The sequence below is a fragment of the Drosophila obscura genome, unplaced genomic scaffold (genome assembly GCF_018151105.1).
Source record: "Drosophila obscura isolate BZ-5 IFL unplaced genomic scaffold, ASM1815110v1 contig_150, whole genome shotgun sequence".
NCBI classification, from domain to species: domain Eukaryota; kingdom Metazoa; phylum Arthropoda; class Insecta; order Diptera; family Drosophilidae; genus Drosophila; species Drosophila obscura.
In genome coordinates this window covers 11,359,561-11,376,346 of record NW_024542736.1, presented here as the reverse complement: position 1 = coordinate 11,376,346, position 16,786 = coordinate 11,359,561, and the positions used below count along the sequence as shown (strand labels likewise).

The window sequence follows — 16,786 nt, the reverse complement described above, 5'->3', positions numbered from 1 at the left end:
GTTGAGTAGAGTTTCTGGATTAAAATGTCCTCTAAGGAAACCTCTAAAGATATGATATGCTCACCTGATCGAGCACCTGGGCGAGGGCCTCGTGATTGGCCACCACCACGGCGGTGTAGTTATCCTCTATGGTCTTGTGCACGACACTGCGTCCCTTGCGCATGCGCAAACGATTCGTGGCCTTGCTGCGGTTCTTGTTTGCCTGCCGAGCACAAAAAGACCGAATCCTATGGTAAGGCTATGCGAATCGGTTAATTGCTTTAATTTCACGTACCTGTGGCATGCCCCAGACGCTGTCGTTGATGTCTGTGGCCACATCGCCGCCCGCCTCGCTGCCGTAGTAGCTGTACGGCGCGTAGATATCGAACTCTCCCACCTCGCTGCCCGCATACGATGCAGATATCATCCGTGGAATGTTGGCTAGCGGAGAGACTGGCGTTATTACCGCTAAACAAAATGGCAAAAAGGATCCCAGCATCTTACCCAAGCTGTTGTTCAGTCCGTAGTGGCGCACGGGTCCGTATTCGCTGCGCGTGTAGCTGGCTATGGAGGCCGTGTCCGAGTAGATATTGTTGCGTCGTGTGGCCTGGTTTAGGCGCTGTCCAGCCACTGCCGCCAGATCGATGTTGGTGCGTGTGGGCGGTGGCGGTGGTATCGCTGCTGCGGCCGGTGCAGTGGCTCCCGTGGGGGGTTGGGGCGATGGGCTGCCGTTGCCCATCTTCACGAACTCGTACAGGTTCTCATAGTCGCGCTTGTCCTTCAGATAGCTGTCGATGGTGCTGTTGATCTTGCGCACCGAATCCTTCAGGCTGCTGCGCTGTGCGGCCGTGTCCGTGGCATCGCTGGACCGCTGCTCGAAGATCTCCAGCTTGCTGGAAATGGACATCTTCGGTTCGCTCTTCTTCTGCGGCTGCCGCTCAAAGGTGCTCGTCCGACTGTTCGCCGTGGGTGTCACATTCAATGATTTTCCCCCACCCTCCTGTCCATGGTTGTTCGTCTTGAGCGACGACTTGGTTGAATCCGTTGCTACATTCTCACCGTTTGACGAGCAAATGGAGATAGTATCGGTTAGTATGACGCGCTTCCGCACCAGCTCCAGCTGCGCCTCGCGCTCCCGCATGCTGGCCGTACGCTCGGGCTTACGTGGCGCTATCGAGGAGCGGATTTCCCCTAAACGAAAATAGAACACATGGAAAATGTTTATTGGCAAGCTGTCAAGAGAGTTGGATTTTCTATTGGCTCAAGTCTTTCTTTACTCCAAAGGTATTGGCAGTGTTACTCCATTTTTCTATATTTTAATCTAGCTCTGGCTCTGTGGCAGTGCCAAATGTTTGCTGGCAGTCAGCAGCTATGGAAAATCAAACAAATAACTTCTCTGTGGCCTCTCCGCACCTCTCACCAAGAGATCTGCCCAGCCGCGTACTTGCTAGACAACCTTTGAGTACTAATTGCGATTTTGACCCAAATTCGTGCCAAATTACAATTCGCACAGCCTGGCAGTTGGCTATCAGATGGCTAACAAATGGCAGCCAGCAACTGGCTGCCAGGTGCAGCAGCAGGTGTAACAAGTTCTTGCCGCATTCACACTGACCGCAAAGTGTCAGGCGGTAAGAAATGGGTCGGTCTCTGGTCTCTGGTCCCCGCCAGTTTCACCAGTTCTAATGTTTGTCTTTCTCTCTCTCTAACTCTCTTTCTGTCATGGTCTCCCATCAACATGTGGTTAGCTCATTGGTCTAACCTGGCCTAAAACCTGGCTGGGATCTGGAACTGGCTTTGGCTTTAGCTTTGGCTTTGGCTTTGGCTCTGACTTATTTTCATTTCGATTTTTGTTGCTGTTGTTGTTTGGAGCGCTCATCTGTTAAACTATTTTGCTCTCTGGCTTTGGCCACTTAACCCAGTTAAAGCCGGGTAAATGGCTGGCACCATGGCTACATGGCTCCATGGCTCATCATGTGGATGTGGATGTGGCGGATATGGTCATAAGTGGCTCTCTGTGTGTATGTCTGTCTGTGTGTGTGTGCCCCTCGGTGTGTGCCCGTTATATTGATTAAAATGCGTAACTTGTTCTGAGTTTGGTTTTGGTTTTGGGTTCTACTTTCAGCCATGATGTCGATGAGGTGCTGCCTGCTGGCCCCTGCCTGCTTTTACCATAAAAGGTGATTTCATTCGTGTTCTGGTTTCGTGTTCGGGGGGAGACTCCTGGCCTGCAGCAATTGGAGTCAACAAGTAGTTGCCCCCAAAAGTGCGGCCAGTAGGTGAAGTGAAGACCCTTCAGGCTTGCCTCTTTCCCCCCCGTGTCATTTTGAAGGTCGCTCGAAGCTCTGATTTCTGAACGTGATTTGCTTACGCTTTCTTTTGGAATGCGTTCGTTATTTACGGCACAGACCGCCCGCCTGCCCGCCCACGCATCACATCACATCACGGATTTGGGTCAGATTTCGTTTAGATTTTAGATTTCAGATTTCAATGAATTTCAAGTGTGCCGTGCCCCAATTGCGCCCTAGAACAACCCCTGTGCCACGTGCAACACTTACCCAAATTGGCATAGACATTGTCGGCCTTGAGCTTCATGGAACCGATGGTGGTGGCGGCGGAGTCCACGCTGCTGCCACTCAGCGTGGCCGTCAGTTCGGTCTTCTGCTTGCGTCGCAGTTCGGCGCTCTTGGGCGGCGGTGGGCGTGCCGGCTTGTTGGCCTCATGGGCGCGCTGTCCCTCGCTGGCGCGCAGGGGCGGTGCCGGTGGCTTGGCTGTGACCACGGCCACCGTCTGGGCGGACACCGCTTCGCTGGTCTTTGTGATGTCCTTGACCACCTCCACGGCCGTGGGATTGATGTCGATCGGATGGATGATGACGAGCCGCGGCTTGCCGGGCACACTGCCGTCGTCGCCCGTGCAAATCTCCGTGTAGACGCTGGAGTCCTTCTTGTGCAGCGGATCCGAGGATTTGCTGCCCCCGTTGCTGCCCATGCGAAGGAACTTCTTGATGGAGAACTTGGACTTTTGCTTCTGGGGCGGCGAGGGCGACTTCTTGCTGTCCGCCAGTCCGACGGCGGCGGCCAGGCACTCCTCGGACATGGACAGGTGCCGCTGGTTGCGCGGCGTCGGCTCCGGCGTGAGTGGCTGCTTGAGATTCACCACAGAGCTGGCGGACTGCAACTGCAGCTGCTTGGCCGCATTGGCCCGCTGCATGACGAAGGTGTTGAGGCTGCGGAACTTGGGATTGATGACAGCCCGCTCGCGCTTGTCCTTCTCCCGTATGACGGGCGCTGCTCCGGCCACCGGCAGCGGTGGCTTCCTCGTGTACAGACTGCTGTTGATGGCCGCTACTGCTGCTACGGATGAGCCGGAGCCACCTGTAACCGCAGTGGGCTGTGGCTGAGGTTGAGTCTCCTTGGTGGATGTCTCACCGGTGCCGGCTGACGTGGCCTTTGCCGCTGGCTGGGGCGATGACGCTGGCGATGTCTCCGATGCGGCCACCTTCGAGGCCTGCTCGAACTCAACTACGAGGCTGTAGTCGCGCTCCGGCGTGGGCGGTGCGCTCAGCTTTGGCTCTGGCGGCGGATTCGGGGCTTTGCCCTTCTTTAGCTTTGCCTCCGCATCTTTCGCTGAGTCAGCTGCGGCCAGCAGCAGATTCTCGCTCGACTTGGAGATGGCCGACTGCAGCTGCGTGATGAACTGCTGCTCGGCGCAGGTCGGCTGCCGTTTGCTGCCCACCAGGAAGCTCTTCAGCGGCGTGTTCCCAGTGCTCAGACTCAGACCCCCGGTACCAATATTGTTGCTGCTGTTGCTGTTGCTGCTGCTGCTGACGAGCGGCTTGACCGGCAGCTCGGGCTTCTTGAGGCCATGCAGAAACGAGGGGCGGGCATCCATCTTCATGGGCGGTGGCGGCGACTTGGGCAGCGCTGGCAGCTGCTGTCCACTGGCCTCCGTCTCCTTCTCCTTTTGTTGCTGCTGCTGCTGTTGCTGCTGCTGTTGTTGCTTCTGCTCCAGGCTGTTGTCCGGATCGGCGCTGCCATCGGGCTCGCCGTGCAGCTCTCGACTCTTGGCCGCTTGGGGCTTGGGGGCCGCCTGGTCTCCGATTTGTATGTCCTCGTAGTCCGAGTTGTTGGTGCTGGCGCTGAGCTTCTTCTCCACCAGCAGCTGGCCGGCGGCCGCTCCCTTGGCGCCGCCCGCATTCTTGTACTCGCTGCCGATGCTGATGCCAATGCCCGAGTCCGACTCGCTGCGGATCATGTTGTAGGCGTTCTCCTCGTCGGAGCTGCCGTCGAAGCTGCTGCCGGTGGAGTCGAGGGCATCGTCCGAGCTGCACTTGGTCACGATCAGGCCGTCGGAGGTGATTTTGCTGGTCATAAAGTTGCCCTCGTGCAGATTGTAGCTGGCCGCACGCGTCTTCGAGCTGAGCAGCATGTCCGTGATGTACTGGGAGCTCGAATAGTGGGCCGTATTGGCGCTGCTGCTGTCCGCCTGGGCACTGGCCACGCCCACCTGCTCACTGTACTTGCCATCGGGCAGATTCTCGTAGCTCAGCTGCGTCTCCACAACGTCGTAGTAGGCCGACACCCCGTTCTCCGTGTCCGAGCAGTTGCTGTCCGTGTCGGAGTACTTGTGGCAGACATTCACGCGTGGCTTGGCGTGATCCTTGGCTATGGGCGCGTTCCGCGCGATGGGCTTCTTAAGGTCGAGAAATGGCTTCGGCGAGTCGCTCAGTGCGTTCAGCTCGAATTTGATTTTGTTGCAGCCCCCAGTTGAGGTGCTCCCCGCAGGCGCAACAGTGGCTGTGGCTGTGGCTGCGGCTGCTGTGATCTGTTCGCTCTGCTTTTGCTTCTGCTCCAGCGTCTCGGAGATCTCGTCCAGCAGCGACTTTTCCATGGCTCGCTCTATGGGCGGACTGGCCTTGCCATCCCGCGAAGAGGTGGCTGTTGTTGCTGTTGTTGCTGTTCCCTTTGCTGGCGTCACCTTGGTCATGGTCAGCGTGGGCGTTAGGGTGGTGGTCACCTTCTTGGTGCCACTGGCTGTGCCTGTTACTGTGCTGCTGCTGCTGCTGCTGCTTTTGATGGCTGTGGTAATTGTGGCCGTCTTGGCCTTTGTGGTGGCAGCTGTCACGGATGCTGCTGCTGCTGCAGTGGCTTTGCTCTCCTGTGGAGCAACCTTTGCTGGCGCTGCCTTGGCTGCTGATCCCTTGAGGGGCTGCCCGAAGGGCATCACATTGATGGTGAGCGTCTGCTTCTTGCCCTCCTTGTCCACCTGGGGTGCGCCCAGCTTGAGGGCCGCAAACGACTTCTTAATGTTCTCCTCTGCATCGCCCAGCAGATTGCCATTGTTCATGTTAAAGTCGGTGTTGGCACGCGTAATCCGCTTGAGCTCCACGGTCTCCTCGTCGTCCGTCTCCGTGATGGCCATGTCATCGTGCTCGTTGCCCAGATTCATAAAGTCATGATCGTCATCGTCGTCATCGTCGTCCGACCATTCGCCCCCATAGCCAATGATCTCGTGCAGCTGCTTGGGAAAGCAAACCTTGCCGCTCTTGGCGCTGCTGTGGCTGCCGCCGCTGGACTTGCTGGAGTTGCTGCCGCTGCTGCTGCTGGTCAGCCGCACCCCAAAGGCCTTCTTGATGATGCTCTTGGCCGGTGTCCTGTGCTTGTTGGGGTAGTCCGCTTTGGGCTGCACCTCTGGCTGCTTGTGACTGCTGGCGCCCAGCAGCTTGGAGGCGGCTGCTGCTGCGGCTGCCTTGTGCTCGTCCTTGGACTTGAAGCAGTTCGAGCACAGATCCTTCTTCCACGCGTTCTGCGTAAAGTGTGAGCAAATCGAGGACGACATGTTGCTGCTGTGTTGCTATGCTGTTGTGCAAGTTGTGGCTGGTTGCTCTCGCACAACCTTAGGCCATATTCTGCAGGAAGAGAAGAGAGAGAAAAACAGTCGTGAGTTGTGAGTCGTCGTTTGTTGGCTCATAAACTTAAAGCCTGACTAAACTAAACTTTCTTTCAGCAAATACACGTATTGCACAGGTCCTCAATTAACTTTCACTCTCCTCGGCCACTGCCGCCGCATGACTCAATATCGATTGGGCAACAGCCAAGGCAAAGATTGTTCGGCAATTGCTGGCTCATTGGTGGTCCATGTGGTCATCCAGCATTCAGCATCCAGCAGCCAAAATCATTGCCAGGCCAGGCACTGACACTGACAGCCATTTTGGGCAGGCAACTTATCAATCAATCTTCATCTTGATAATGGAATTATTGAAATTTTGCCATGGCTGCCGCTGCTGCCCCTGCTGCTGCTGCTGAAAATGCCGATGATGTTGCAAAGAGACTGAGAGACTTCGTGGCTTGTTTTCCTGCTATTTATGGCTTGTATTGATTTGGCAAGGATGGCAATAGACTCATAATTAACTGTGTCTTTGTCACATCCATCAGTCTTGCCCCAACCCCACCCTCCCCACCACAGCTGATGTCAGCCCTGTGTTGTGTAATCGCTGGCTGTTTTGTGTTAGTTACTCTGAGTTACTCTCGTCTGCCAATGTTTGCATTTGATTTTGTCGCCTGCCTGCCTGCAAATGACTTTCTAAGCCCCAAGCCCGCATGCAAGCCATGCCACATGCAACATATGCACAAAAAACCAAGGAAATTCAAAGAAAATCAACAAAGACACAGACAAACACACAGACAAACAGACAGACAGAAAGCTGGAATAATTGATGGCTTTATTTTGCTAGAGATGCTAGAAAATAACTGCAAAGGCAAACAGGTTTCCTTTTTGGGCGAATCAAACAATAATAATAAATTCTGATTGCTTTCTTAGTCATCTTTTAGGCAGCTGGAATGTTTTGCTTATAGTTCTTGAAAGCTCAACGCATTTAATTATTTAATTATATTAAGTGGCTATCTTTGATGGGGGAAATGTGTGTTCCTTTTTGATTACTATTGTGGGGCATGGCATCTGTTCCCTTAAATGTGGAGCAGCTGTTGTGCTCGCTTATTCTGTGATTAAATCATCAAATTGGTCGCTGTCTCTGTCTCCCACAATTCATGTCTGTTTATTTCGTATCTACTGCTAAGTATTGCTCACTTCTGTGGGATTTTCGGGTGTAGGTATATCATGGAAAGATCTAATTATTTGCCACCAAATTATGGCCTGGCTGGCTGCAGAGCTCTGTAAATTGGATACCCCCAAATATGGCTCCATGCTGTGGGATAATTCTCGTAGGCACTATCATCTGCAAGATCTTAAAGTACTCCAACGAATTATAGTAGAATAGATGTGCCCGAGATGTAGATAAGTTCTGCTGGGCATCTATTCAAATTGGAGCCATTGAAGATGGCTCTAGAGCGCAGTTCTTTGGCTGATACTTGGTAGGAGTATAGCTTTGAATTTTGATGTTCTTCGCTTGGCCATATCATCGTATTTCTCCAAGTTGAGCATCGCATTTGTTCCGCAAGATCTCCCGAGATCTGCCGCCAAGTCGGGGCGTCTCTACTGCACCACTTTACAGCCAGCAGCCAAACACTAACCATGTAACAGGCTTTATGTCTTTGAGCCATTAACTTCTGTATATGGCTATAAGTGTGTGTATATATGTGTGTCACTTGTGGGCCCAAAACACGTATTTAAACGCCTAATTGGGAAAGTGTTGCCGCTGCTGCTGCTGCTTTGCTCTTTCCTGTTTTCTGCTGCGGTTGCTGCTGCTGCTGACAGCGAATGCGGCAACACCCACTAAGACAACAATGAAGATGACAACAGCAACAACAACAGCAACTGCAACAATAACAAACGATAGCATTGCTGCCACAGTTTTGGGGCAGCTTTCGGTTCACATTTATCAACGCCAACACCAAGGAAAGTTGACCCATTGTTAAGTGTTGCCGGCGTTTTAAGCCGCCTCTGCTGCTGCTGTTGCTGTTGCTGCCACGCTTGATTTCTGCATCAGCTGGTGGAGATGATGCCTCTGCCAGAGCCTGCAACTGCCTGCTGCCACTGCTGCCTGCCACTGCTGCTCTGGGGGTCTCCAGTTTTGGGTCAGCATTTTTGACTAGACGTTAATATGCATAAATCTTGGCTTTGTGCAATGCGGTCGCAGAAAAAACAATTGCCATCAAGCTGGGGGCGGTGGCAGAAGAGTGCATGGTGTACAGGGGAGAGGGGGTGTAGGGGCAAAGCAGAGCATGGCCAATTGCATAACTGTGGCTGCTAAATGTTGCTGCCGTGTTTCTCTCTCTCTGTCTCTCGCTCTCTGTGTCTCTCTGGTGCCCCGCATTGTTACGCGGTTTGGTTACCGTTTGCTTTACTTCACTTTACTTTACTTTATTTCACTTTACTTTACGTCTATTTCTGTTACTGTTTCGGTTTTGGTTTTGGTTTCGGTTTTTCTTTTGCTAATTGTTTTGCATATTTTTCTTTCACTCATTTGCATTTTGCAGTTGCGGCATCGATTGGCCAGTTATTTATGGCCACTGCCAATGAGAGAGCTGTGCCCATTCTCATGGCAGCGGATCGGATCGGATCAGATCAGAGATCGCCTATGCACCGCTCAGTGTTCAATCATCCGGTGCATGATTGAGCGAAAAAGTGAAACACCTTTGGAGGTGGACTGTCAGAGGCATACAAAATGCAGAAAATGCTCAGTAAATTGTGGTGCGACGGCGGGGGGTGGTGTCCATTTGGCCATACATAGAAGTCGTTTGTCCAAGTCGCCGCTCTAGCTGAAGATGGCAACTGGCAGCCGCTCTGAAATGGAATGCAACCGACAACAGGCAACATCTTGAAGCTATTTTTCAAGTTTGGCTCTTGGCCTGGCCCAAAGGAATGCTGCTTCCCCCCCCCCCAGCTATGGCGATGGAAAAGAGATATCAATGGTGCAGCCGGCAGCCGGCAGCCAGCAGCCGGCAAAAGTGTTACACACAAATAAATCTACATAAATTGTAGCTACAAGAGCTCTAAACTCCTGACCAAAATGGCTAATTTATGCTGGCCAGGATGTAGATGTGGCTGTGGCTGTGGCGGTGGCTCTCCGTGAGGACGTAGCTCGTTAGTCGGCCAAAGTCGGTCAGCGGCTTAGACGAAACGACGACCTGGCTGGCTGGCTGACTGGCTGACTGACAGTTGGCGAAAAACTGTCAGTGGGCGTTACAAATTAATCGATGCAAACTCTCTCAGACAGCCGTCACTGTCTCAAGTCGAGTCCCCATCCCAGTCCGCATGCATACAGACGGGCAGAACGAACCGAGTACGAGTATGTGCATATATCTTGCCAATTGGACACACAAACACACACACACACACACACATGAGAAGTGGCTGCCTGGAAACCCGTTCCATGCCAGCGGCAACCCATTTCGATATTTTGCATTCTGGCATTCTTTATTTGCTTTAATCTGATCGGATGCGTGCGGTGCCGTGTGGTTCGGCGCTTGCAGCCAGCCCGAAAACAGTTAGCTTGACCGTCTGCCAATCGAGGCCAACAGGTTTTCGGCCACAAATGTTCTCTGTTCTCTGTGCTTGGTGCTCTGTTCTCTGCCAGACAACAGACTGCAGCCCAGACCATTTATTTGTTTTGGCTGCAATTTTTTTGGGGCCAGCCTAAGCTGCCGCCAGGTTCTTTTTTTCATTAGAGAAGAATCCATGGAATGTTGGGATCACTCGAGAGCAGAAAGTAGGTTACCAGCCGCTGATTCAGACTCAAAAACCGCACCAGGAACCAGAACCAAATTTAAATTTAATCATCCACATGTTGCTGCCCATTAAAGCTGAACCGAAAACCAGGAAAGCAAACGAAACGCGAAGCGCAAAACGCGAAATTGAAATGAAATGAAACGAAAGATGAGATGGGATGCGAGAAGATGCAGAAGCTATCTGCAGAGATGTGATGATGAGCAGGGAGAGATATACATATATATATTCCAAATTGAAATGGGGATATGCTGGTGCGAGATGTGAGAGGCGAGAGACGAGAGGCGAGGCGAGAGGTGAGGCGAAGTTTGTTCCACATTTGCACGTGAGATTTATGCGTGGCTGAAACTGGGGAGCTACTTGGCCCCCTTCTTGTGTTTATTTATATATTTATCGTTATGTATACACGTGTATGTATGTATGGAAATATGTGCATATATGTATATATGTGTGGAATATCCACCTGCCAGAGTTTTGGCCCTCCTCCTCCACCTCGTCGTCGTAAAGATTATGAAAAACAGCAGTTGACTCCGACAAAAGCTCTTTGAATTGTTTACTTTTTGCTTAGTTATGCACAGGCCCGACCCAACTGCCAGGCCAGCCAAGAAGCAAAAAAGACAAAATGAGTAGAGTAAAGATTAAAGCCAAGTTTTTGGCCAAAAGAATTCTGAATGCTGGGTTGGGTCGGGCACCGACCAGGGCCGGGAGCGGATGTGGTGGGCGACAGACACACAGACACACAGACACACACACACCAGTCAAGCCAAATGTCAAGCCGGGTTGCCTTTAAAGGCAAACGGCCAATTAGGCGCCGGCAGAGTTGATTGGAGTTGATTGCACACTCCGTTCCATTCCGTTCCGTTCAGTTCCATTCCATCGTAATAAGCCAGCTTCATGATGCGGCTAAATCCACACAGCTCTGGCAGAGATAAAACTCAAAGTTCAAGGCCACAATTGCTCCCTGCCTCCCTTCCGCCCTGCCGCCCTGCACTTGGCTTGCATTCTGTTCTGCCTGTTCCCCTACCACCAAACTAATTAGATTTACAAATACATACAGTCCTCTGGTAATTGTGAAACTCTCCGCTCCACTCCGCTCCGCTTCATCCATTCGCCTGCCTGTGTGTGGGAAACTCAAACATTGTTTTCGCCAATTAATATGATTCAAAGCATGCGCTTTGGAATGCAAAGTTTGCCTTTCATTTTCAATGCCATTCCGCAGACTCTCCAACCAAAACCAAATTAGTACAGTAGCCACTCAAGAGGGGTGCCTGGTATAATTTGGCAATTATTCATATGAAGTGGAGGCAAAGGCCTGCGACTTGTGCTACAAAATTCATATATCTAATATATCTTTAATGGTTTGGCTTTCAGCTTTAAAGGCATCCTAATGTAAATATGCAAAAGGTATTATAGGATTATCAGAATCCGTCCCAAAATATAATAATCATTAAAACTATTAAACAAATTTTGTTTTTATTTTCCAAAGACTTTAATTCGATACAAATCCAACTGCTACTTTTACCAGAAACTTGCCAAAATGCTCAAAGAACGAATTTTATTTTTTTTCTTTGCCAAAAACTTGTTTTTTTTTTTTGCTATAATCCATTGCCGCTCTGGTTGTATATCCGGAGCGAGCACTGTAGCGAGTATATGCCAAATATTTATTAGTTTTGAGCTGGCAATTTCCTAGTTCACACGCCTGGTTAGCCTCCGATGGAAGTTTGTTTAATTAAAGCCAAGTCAAAGTTGCCATTAGCCGTTGCTGCTGCTGCCTGGCTGTTCCTGCTGGGGTGGTGGGGCGGTGGCAGCTCTCGAGAACTTGCCGGATGTTGGTGCAGGCAGCAGAGCAATTTTGTCAACAGGTAATACAACAAACTTGTGCGACCACAATAAAAGCAACAACTACCAGCAGGGGGCGGGGGCAACATCCACATCCAGAGAAACAGCAGCAGCAGCAGCAGCAGGGGCAGTGGCAGCAACAACAACAACTCGTTCATAGCAGCAATTAAATTGTGAAGAAGTTGTTCAGAGAGGTTTCAGTGCTGGTGGCTGGGGGGGGAGAATTAGTGTAGTGCCGATGGCTGTTGAAAGTCTTTTAAGCATAAACATAGCCGGCGACTACCTGCTACTCGTATGAGTAGGAAAAAACCCCAACAGCATAGAGCGAAGCTGTTAATGCAACCCTTTAACCGTAGACATCAAGATGTGGTGCACAGATTTAATATGAATTTAAGCGTCTTGGAAAAGATTTCCTGGTTATATTTCCTAGACCACCCAAGACAGATTTAAGGTATCCAACAGTTGATTGCCAGTTGATTTCTTGAAGGTTTGACATATTCTGCCAATGGTTTTTTGGCCCGATGTCTAGCCTTATGTTGGGCTGTCAATTACGTTTGAGTAACGAGGCTCACAATCTCCAGTCAAGCTGTCAATGTTGCCTGTCATGGCCCCCCCTGGCCGGGAGGCATCGAGGGAGCCTATCATGTTGGGTTAATTGAAGCTGCTACACTCGATAAACCGATAAACCGATGAACCTCAAAGCCCCCCCCTGAGGCAACAAAAAACACATTAACCACTTCGACCTGGGACCTGGGACGTGGGACCTCTGCCTTGGAGGAGTTGGGGTCTATTTTTAGCTGTCAGTTTATTACGGTGAAATGTTTCATGTTCATTGCTGCCTGAAAATTCCAAGCAAATATGGAAATATGGAAGAGAGTGTGGCGTGGGAGTGGAGTGCGTGTGGAGCTGCTTTAATCAAGCGAATCCCGCAAATGGAGGATGGCTGTACATAAATTTATGCTTGTGAGTGCGACAGCAGCAGCAGCAGCACCCACATCCAGCCATCGCTCTCCCACTCTCTCCTTCATTCAGTGTTGCAGAAAATAGCAGAGTGACAGAGTGAGCGGGAGAGAGAGAGAGCAGGCAATGTTTGTTTCAAGGTTAAGTTCCCATGTCGTCTTCGTTTTCATTCGCGCTGCTGTTGTCGTTGTTTTTGTTGCGTGACGCAGACAAAGAAGACCCAAAGCCAGAAGAGGGGAAAGAAGCCTAAAAGAATCAAGCAAAAGGAAGTCAAAGGAAGCAGAAGCAGAAACAGACGAACAGCAGATTACTAAATAAATGAAAAAGCATTCATTGATGTTGTTGCAACTGCAACCGTTGTCAGGGAACGAAATTGCAGTTGCTGCTGCTGCAGTCGGAGCTAGAGATGGAAGCGGCTCCGTCACGAAGACGTAAAGCACGCACGAAGTCTATTTACCGATGTGGTCGGGATTCTGAAGACACCAAGGGACACGCCTACAAATAAATCAGATCAGATTAGCAGATCTCCTCATTTAAGTTTAAGTTTTTCATAAAATTAAGCAATTTTTTAGGTCTCATTTCTCAACTGCTGTGAGTCCCCCAAAATGTTGAAATTTCTTTCTGTAGAGTGCAGGAGAATCCCATAGAAGTTGTTACGATTTTTCTAGCTTCTTTACAATATTATTTCAGAGTTCTTGCTATCCTTTTAACTGGAGTGTAATATAGTAAATAATTTCTGTAACAGTTTCCAAAAGTCAAACTGTAGTTTAGTCACTTTCTGGTTCCCAGTTTTAGTAGTTTGCTGCTCAGTCATGCACGGACCCACTCCACCCATGAACAATCAAAAGCACTCACGAAATGGACTTTGGCACCCAGGGATCCAAGTGTGCCACCATCTCCAGAACGGGTTGCCTGTTGCTGTTGCTGCTGCTGCTGCCACGTTTTTTTTTCAGCTTCTTTTATTCTGACACGCACATGTGTTGCCGCAACATTTTGCTTAATTAAAAAAGAGTACTGCAACGCACTCTTCTGCTGCCCATCCTGCTGCCGTCTTGTGCCGGAGAGGCATCCGACTTCCACTTTTTATCTCTTCCCCAAAGGGTGCAACGGGCAACAGCTGTCGCTGGCATCGTAACTTTATTTTATGACAAAGCCCCACTAAACTTATCACTCCCCATCCTTTTCCCCTTTTCCTCTCTTTAGACTTTTGGCATAATTTTTAATAACCCGCTATTAAAATGTTTTATGAGGCATACAAAGACTTCAGGAACTTCTTTCTCATTTGGTCACATTAGAAACCAAAAAAAATAAATAAAAAAGGAACATAAAGACAGAAAAACCTGTTGCGTGGGATAATTTTTTTTTGGTGGTTTTGGGTCTGTCCGTACACGGCGCCACATTCCCCCAATTTGTTGGCCAATTTGTAATTGCTGGCCAGCTCCATTTGTTCGCTTGTTCGCCTGTCAACTACAGCTGCAGGCTCAAGTCATGTTGCAGTGTTGAGAGTGCATGAGTCATGCTTCGAGCAGGGACACAGTTTTGTGGTTACCAAACAGCTGCAAACATTTTGGGAAGGAGCTCGGGCCCAAGTTATCCGGTTTGCTACGCTTCATTTGCAGCCACCTCCAATCTTGACCAGGAACAATAAACGCCCAGAACAATTGTGCTCTCTGTATGGCTGCCACTGCCTGTTTTCTGTTGAACTCTTTTCAGCCATCTGCAGAGACCTTTTGTTGCTGTGGATTGCTGTGTTGTTTTAGTGGATTTTGAATGCTGTGTTGGCTTGACTTTTATTGCACGTTTTAGAATATGAAATACCACCAAAGCAACCAAGCAACAGCAACAATCATAAAAGCTGTGCAATTTGAGACTGAGTCAGAGGGAGAGACGAGAACAAGTTGGCAATTTGGGTTGAGCAACCAGCAGCTAAGAAAATATAAACACACACAATTCGATGATGTCTGGCACCGGTCTAAAGCGATTGTCTAGGCGGGCGGCTGTGCTGTGAGGGAGAAGGGCCAGTCTGCCGGTTTGCCGAAAGGCCCAGCATGTAATTGTATGCCAAAGGTCGACAACTGTATTGCATTTGGGAAAAGGCAAACAAACAGCAAGCAAACCGCTGGACGGACTTTGAGAGACTGAAAGGCAAATGTATGTACAGTGGGATGTACAGTGGAATAGAACATTAATCTGTGCTACAAATTGTTGAAGATTTACAGCGAGCATTCCATCTTTTGAATGGAAGGGGGATGTCTGGTGCAATGTTCGGCACACAAAGGCTCACAAATATTACGTATACGCACTGATGCAGTGCCTTGCATTGCAAGGCCAGACGTGGTCTCGTGTGGCGCTTTGTATGAGAGACAGCAGCAACACACATACACATTTCAGATGAATGACGTGGCAACATGTGGCAGCAGTGGCAGCAGCAGCAGCAGCCGCGCTTCTGGCAGGCATCGCGCAACAAAAGAAAGTCAGTAAACCATTGCGAGGCTGAGCCAAGTTCAAAGTTCAATGGTAGATGTGACAACAGCAACTGCAACATGTTGACAGCGACAAGCAATTAGCAGAGAGATAGGGAGCGAGAGAAATGCAAAGAGAAAGGGGTGCTGTGGCAGGGCCCTGTGTGCTGGACTGTGGCAGGGGCAGCGGCAAGGGGCAGGGGGCGCGGGGCCAGTAGGTGTCTTCGGTTGACGTAAGTTCAACTGCAGGGCAAAGCGCACAAATCAATTTGCATTTGCATTTGGCGAGTTGAGTCGAGTTGAGTCTTGTCTTTGGGCAATGAACCTGCCGCATGCCAAGGCATGCATTAAATAATCATAAATAACTTTTTCTGGCTCTTACCACACACACACACACACACACACATACTCCAGTGAAGTTGCAACTTGGGGGCAACATGCGCTTTCCTTCTTTTGTTTTCGTGGTAGAAAGCTGGGGGAATCGCCTGATGAATGCTGAAGGCAGGCAGGCAGGCTGGCAGGCTGGCAGGCAGACGGGCAGGCTCGTGGGAAATTAAATCAATTGAACTGCAACCGAAACCACAACCCCGTCTGGGTCTGTTTGAACTTGGCTTTAATTAATCAGTGCAGCCTTTTGAAAGTTCGGTCAGCATAATGGAATGGAATTGCTGTCTGTCTCTGCCACTGCCACTGCCACCAGGGACACGCCCAGCACAAAAGTTGTTTGTTTTTCCCGTTGTTTGACATTTAATTGGCATTAATTACCCCCTCGACCGGCCTTCTCTCTGCCCCTCTCTCTCTTGGCCATCGCCCATCTGCCTGCAGCCATGGCCACAACTTTCACTGTTGCGCCTACACCGAAATTGGCTAAGAGATAGCAAAAAGAGGTGTGTGTGTGTGGAATGGAGTGGAGTGGCATGCAGCCACGGCAATTGACAGTTTTCAATTGAGGCATTCCTCCAGTCGGTCTACGCTGCCTGGCAGCTGCTTATCGCGGAGCGCCATCTAGCGGCAGCCGCACCAAAAACCATTATCATTTTGACAGGCAGCCATTAGATAAACGCCATTAGAGCTGGCCACGAGTGCACACCATTTGAAGCACAGCATCGAACACGCACGAACAAAGAGAGACTTGCATACGAAATTCAAACATTCATTCAGTCATTTGTCTTTGTTATGTTCTTTATTCCATGATCTTTGAGTGCATATTATGGCTGGAATAAAATTTTAGGGAGAGGGAATATTCGTGTGTCATGCTGCAAGCAGAGAAATGCACGAAAATTCTCCCCCTTTATGCTCAGCATTGGTTACAATAGATCATTAAAAGCGCAGTAAAAAGATCTCCCAATCCCTCTTCTACATCTTTCAATTTTTTCAAGAGTTTTCGGTTTACCCAAACATATCTGGGCACTCACGAAATTTAGCCTTTGCAGCACGAGCGCAGGATAAAATCGCAGTCCATGTCCATCTCTAAAATGGAACGCACACAAACTGAAAGCAATCGCAGCAGCAGCAGCAGCAGCAACAGCAGCAGCAACAGCAGCAGCAACAGGCTTGCAACAGATGGCGATAAATGGGGAATGACATTTTCCCCCCCTCCATTAGAGATCTCCACACATTTCTCAGGAGGAGTAGTAGGAGGAGGACTGCCACACCATTTGATTGAGAGAATGTTGCATGCCTGGAGCTCGTTTAACCCATTTGCTGGGCCAACAATTTAGCACCTAATAATTGGCTACCCACTGAAAAGCGGCAGAAAGGCCAACCCAACAGAATCAGCACCCGAAATGCGGTCATTAATTAATAAACAGTTCCGCCACATAAACGCGCAGCCACAAATCAGCGGGCGGGCGGGAGACAGC

At 50.0% G+C, this 16,786-nt stretch overlaps 1 protein-coding gene across 1 annotated transcript in view; it reads right to left on the bottom strand.

The window, feature by feature from the left end:
- The window catches only part of LOC111066398 (serine-rich adhesin for platelets), a 37,341-nt gene that overhangs the window by 1,846 nt on the left and 18,709 nt on the right, over window positions 1-16,786 (bottom strand). The window contains exons 3-6 of the mRNA XM_022354969.2: window positions 2,535-5,887; window positions 484-1,170; window positions 275-420; window positions 65-202 (exon numbers count right to left, since the gene is read on the bottom strand). Coding sequence (XP_022210661.2) covers window positions 65-202; window positions 275-420; window positions 484-1,170; window positions 2,535-5,817 — 4,254 coding nt within the window. The 5' untranslated portion in view covers window positions 5,818-5,887. The remainder of the gene's footprint in view (window positions 1-64; window positions 203-274; window positions 421-483; window positions 1,171-2,534; window positions 5,888-16,786) is intronic.